At 37.1% G+C, this 5,693-nt stretch overlaps 1 protein-coding gene across 1 annotated transcript; it reads left to right on the forward strand.

Moving 5' to 3' along the window:
- The first annotated feature begins 2,739 nt into the window (after positions 1–2,739).
- On the forward strand, positions 2,740–5,071 carry LOC146642733 (uncharacterized). Its single transcript, XM_085398581.1, has 4 exons — positions 2,740–2,874; positions 3,786–3,934; positions 4,637–4,801; positions 4,879–5,071. Exons 2-4 carry the CDS (start codon positions 3,878–3,880, stop codon positions 4,966–4,968), a joined length of 312 nt encoding a protein of 103 aa, XP_085254707.1. The 5' UTR covers positions 2,740–2,874; positions 3,786–3,877; the 3' UTR covers positions 4,969–5,071.
- Positions 5,072–5,693: the final 622 nt, after the last annotated feature.

Raw genomic sequence — 5,693 nt, forward strand, 5'->3', positions numbered from 1 at the left:
TTCCTTTTTGTTTTGATTTTATTACCGTTAACGCAAATTTTTCCACTTCTAGTTTTCGTTATTTCATTTGTTGTCTTTAATAATAATAATCTTCTCTGCACCCTGGAATAAACATAATCAATATGATCAACATTTTGCTGCGTATCAATTCACCTTTTTGATTCAAATGCTCCAGCCTTATGTGGTTTGTGACATGTGTTGATCTAAACCTCCACTCTGTCTCTAAATGTTTGAAGAATTTTTCAAGTTCGGGGTCAAATTTTGAGAATTTGACCATAAGTGAAAGTTATGGCGTTATCACCCCCTTTGGGGATTACCTTTTCCAGTTTTGATGATATTCCTCCCCATTCTCTATTTTTTGCAAGTACCCCTCTTCGGTGGCGAGAAACTGTTGGTGTGATCAAGCGGGTGCTGTAAAAACAAAAGCTCAGGACAGAACAGTCACCAATCATGTACTTCATTCAAAATTAACAAATATCAAACTTCATATTGATCCTCTGAGTGTAATGGTACATTTTAATTTGCACTTCTCAAAACTGAAAACAATATTCTCTTTATTTTACTCTTGTTCTTGTGCAGCACCACCCCTCAGCACATGCCCCTGTTATTTTATCTTACTTTTAAATTGTTGACTACTTCAAGAAAGCGCCCAAAAGACGGGGACCAGTGTTTATCATTACATATCTCCATTTTGAGTGTGGCTGTCTATCATTCCCCTGTTATTCATAGACCTCGGTGGAGGTTTTTTTTTTTTGTTGTTGTTTTTTTTTACCTCTATAAAAATTAATTGACTCTTTACAGTGACCCACTATGGTTAATAATAACATGTTCAGTCATGAGTGGAATCAAACCTTTTCTTCACTTTAGCATTTAACATTCCCCACCATATAATATGATACATTAATCGAAACACAGCTACTAAAACACAATTTTCTTAATGCAAACATCAGTAACTCAAAATTAGCAACCAAAGGGTTCAGCCTGCAGTTCACACTCCTGTGAAGCTACAGCTCTTTAGTCTCTGTCATCCTTCTGTTCTTGCAAAAACAAAACATCCACCCTTCTTTTACAGGCTGGGTGAATTGTCTGTGGACATTCAATAATCCTAAAGTCGGTACCGTTTTTGTCTCAATATCAAGTCAGTTAAAACTTTTAGTCGTCAGTCCGTCACAGTCCAGTCACATGCATACATCCACACACATTCATACCAGATATTGCTGATAATGGAGTCTCACGCGCAACCTATTCGAGCCTCCATCACCAGCAAGATGACGTCATCATTTTAAAGGAAACAGTTCCTTGTTTGTTTTTTTTTCTTTTTTGGACTGGATCGACTCGCTGCAATCCTTTTAGGCTCAGGACTTCTCATGTGATCAATGTCCCATATAAGTGAATTTCTCCCAAGCCCATTATAATCATGGAGAAAAAAATACTTTGCGACTGTTTTCAGTAAGAATATTTTATAGCGCTTTAAAGTTCAATCTCTCAGGCCTGGATTAAAGAGCTGATTTGTTAAATCAGGAACTCACAAGATACCAAAATATCACCACCGGTGGATCACACCTCTCTGATGTTCTTATCTCAGTGCACTGTAACAAAAGCAAAAACAAACGTAACCAATAAAACACTCATATAATAACAGATACTGGGGCCCATTACAAACATGTCCAAAGATCAAACCCTCTTTCTCTATGTTAGAGAAAGAGAACAATCCAAACCTCACTGATAGAATCAACCTAGTGTCAAACAAAACCCAAAAATCAACCAAAACTTCACACACTATATTGTGTAGGCATACAGGTACCGTAACTCCTTTTTGCACTGACAAATACATGTTGGATTGACTTAATTCAATAGTAGACACTGGTTGCACACAAATGTTTTGCTTTGGCAGAAACTTAAACAACTGAGTCAAATCAACACAACCTTTTCATATTCTCTCCGAAATAAAACTCACACCGTTCATTCATCATTTTCACTCTGCACTCAGAAAAATTATGGTTCTTAAATGGTTCTTCAGATGTCTTCATGGTTCTTTAAAGAACCATCATACGTCAAAGAACCTTTTTATTTTGTGGATGGTTCTTCAGCTATTACAAATGGTTCTTTAAAGAACAAAAGGTTCTTCATCCTTAGCAATCTAAGTTTGATGGTGTAAATAGCATAAATATTTATTCACTATAATGAGGCTGTGAATTATACTGTGTGTTTTCTTTGTGTGCATGTGTGTGCAAAGGGGGAGGGCGGGATACCTGGCAATTACCCTTTAAGAGAAGATGGTAGGAAACTGAATATTCAAATAAAAGTTAGAAATATTTGCAAACAGTAGACACAATACACACATTCAAGTACTGTACTTTAGTTTTAAATTTTAATAAAGCATTACTATTTTCTACTCCAAGGCATTACTTTTGAGATTATTATATATTTTTGAAAATATAGTATAATGATAATACTAGTTATTGTAAACTTTACAAACCACCCAGCAGTATGTAAAGTCAAATTATAAAATACAAGTAAATAACAATTGCAGAACAGAATGTCAGTGTAATGAACACACACTTCGTTTTGACAAAGCACAGCTTAGGTAAATGATCTGAGTAGTTGTTCATCACTGAGCAATTTGTTAATATGTGTTTCGAGCCAAATAAATGACAGGGAGAGAGAGAGTGACGTCAGAACACGTCATACTATAACCTCCCGGGAGCGGACGGAGGGGGTCAGTCGTTGGGATGCGCATGCGCAAACAGAGTGTGCGAGCGGCGGGCCTTGACCTTTCGGGAAAAAAACTCACGGACGGTGACAGCGAGGCGGATAACAGTCTTCAGTACCTGCTGGACTTTGAAGCTGTGGATTCTGGGACTGTTAGAAAAGGTAAAACATTTCCATTAAAACCTTATTACTGTTTTGTTTTTGTTAGTCGTCATTGTAGCTTGCTGTTAATGTTGTGCTAACAGTAGCGATTAGCTAGATACGTTAGCCGTTGAGGTCAGCGCAATTTAGTATCCAACTGTTTTCCTAACAAAACCACTGTTATAATTAAGTGAAGCTGCTCCCAGCTAATTTGAACCTTTGGCTTCTAAAATATGTGGTTCAATTGCGTGCTGCGTACATAACCTAATGTCAGCTAGACCGAAATTAAAATTTAATATATTGTTAAAGTCACTAAAATGGCGCCTGAAGCCTGTTGTGAGCTCTGTGTCTGCTCTAGAAACTCTGAAATTCTGTAGATCTGAGCCGTACATTAAATACTCACATGAACCTCTACTTTGAATTCTGTATGAGCTGTATAAAATACAGCTATGCATAAGTGTTTTGAATGAATAATTAGATTAGATAACTCTTTTTATTGTCTAATCGAATTATATAGAAATGAATAGAAATGTGACATGAGAAGGTGTGTCTTTGACTGTTCCTGCATAACTTAGTTTCGGACTAGTTGACAAGTTATGCTCCGGTCATTTGATGTTTCCAAGATAGATGTTCTTTTGTAATATAGTTAATTTTTTTGTATATTTCATTTATCCACCATCATACATACAAGCTAAGAAGAGGTCGTTATACTAACAAGAGGTATCAACGCTGGGCCAAAGTTCAGCACATGGTTAAAGTTTGTAATCCAGCCAGGGTGTAAATATCACTCAGCAGCCAGAGCTGAAGCAGGTAGCATCAACACATAAATCCACTCTACCCGGCTTAAATCACAAGAGCACCTCTGACCAAAAAGCTGTAGATTTTTCTTGTTTGCACAAATTAATCCAGATTCACATTAATTGTGTTCACAGCTCCAACAAAATGAGGAAGAGGAGGGGGAGAAACACAATTAGGTTGAATTACAATTGGATGGAAGGCGAGGACAAGGAGAAGGAAGCTTAGGATGAGGAGGAAGAGAAGCAGCAGGAGCATCTGTAGGGATCCCTATGATGTCATTGAGGTTTGTTTCATTAATATGGTCCTCTCACAAAGAAAGATGACTTGTTTTAGTTCACGTACTTCCTGTATTAAATAGTGATGTGCAAAATGTTGTGAAAAACCATAGAGCAGGCACGTATAGGGCATCTGCAGGTAAATGAACATCAAATCTCTAAGACAGACTGAAATCTGTATATTTATCACCCTTATGATAAAACCCACGTCAGCCATTGGTTTATGGACTTTGTATTTTTTTAGCCTCAGCATTTGCTTTATTGCTGTTGCTATGTTGGGACCATATTAGGATGAGGGATCAGAATCTGGAGTCATGCACACTATTGTTTCATTTAGTGTGTATCCATAAGATTCGTACAGCAGATCCAAGTTGTGCCTTGAAAACAGGAAAGTCGTCTGCATAGAGGAGAACTGTAATAGCAGGCTTGTACAAAGTGAGGCTTTGTGCACTCGTTTTACTTCTGTCACCCTGTTTTGATGCAGAATTCATTTGAAATCAGGCAAGAACTGGACTTATTTTTTATAATGTGTTCTTGTGAATTGATTGTGTATCGCATATGTTTGATTTGACTTTCTGCAAGACAACAGTCGTCCACTGGCCAAAAAAGTTTTCCAAATACCTCCACGTGATCAAGCCTGGATTTAGAAAAGAATAGCAAAAAAAATCTGCACCTCCTGCTTCAGATGCAATTTGTGTTTCTGTGTTCAGAGGCAGCGGCGAGAGGGGAGACCTCGGCTCATCCAGCTGGAGAGCCTGACCAGGAGGAGTCGAACATTAACTCAGCTCTTCCAGGGCACCCTGCAGACTCGGCTGCTGGCATCGGCGAGGGATGACGTGAACGCCAAACTGGAGTCCATCACAGGTCAACTGCAGGTATGCGAGTCAGACCTTCTGAGGAGGGTTTCACTTTTCTCTCTTCTTTATAATTGACTCTTTTCTCTCTCTTTCAGCTCCTTGTCTCAGAGTGGGAGGGATTTGAAGCACAAAGGGAGGAGCTTGTCGTTTGGTTGGCTGATATGGATGTCCGCCTGAGAGGTTGACCAGCTGACAGGAAACACCAGTGAAAAACTGAAACAACTGCAGGTGTGGGCTTGTTTTGATATGACATATGTTTGATATGAAACATACGTCAGAGACATTATCCTAAACTGAACTAACAAAGGACCATGAGTACAACATGAAAAGTACATTACAGAGCGTAAGGCTGAAGTTCATTGATCATTTTAATCATAAACTTGTTGAAATATTTTTACTGAACATGCAAACATCTGCTGATGAAAATGTGTTGATTTATTGGTCTGTTATGAAGCTATTGCTATTTCTAATGTGTTTTATCACTTTCTGATGTTTTATTAATTAAACAATACATGTATTATTTGTTGTGTTATCTGTAGCTATAGTATTTATATATATTTATTTATAGTATAGCAAATATATTTAATTATTACTGTTTAAAACACTAATATGTGACATGTATTAGTATTGATGTTGTGCTGAGGGCTAAAATGCCTTTTTGTCTTTTGGTAACTACAAAATGACAATAAACCATTAATATATGTCTATGCTGTGCTCGTATTTATTTTACCCTACACAAATTCAATTTATGATGCATTTTATTTTGAAAGATTTAAAATGGTTTTTTAAAGAACCACTCAAAAAAGGTTCTTTAAAATGGTTCTTTTAAAGAACCTTTTGAAGGACCTTTTTAAAAATGGTTCTTTAAAGAACCATTTTTAAAAAGGTTCTTTGAAAAACCATTAAAGGT

This window comes from Rhamphochromis longiceps, linkage group LG23 (assembly GCF_057381845.1).
Source record: "Rhamphochromis longiceps isolate RC_006_pf linkage group LG23, R_longiceps_female_GT1.1, whole genome shotgun sequence".
NCBI classification, from domain to species: Eukaryota; Metazoa; Chordata; class Actinopteri; order Cichliformes; family Cichlidae; genus Rhamphochromis; species Rhamphochromis longiceps.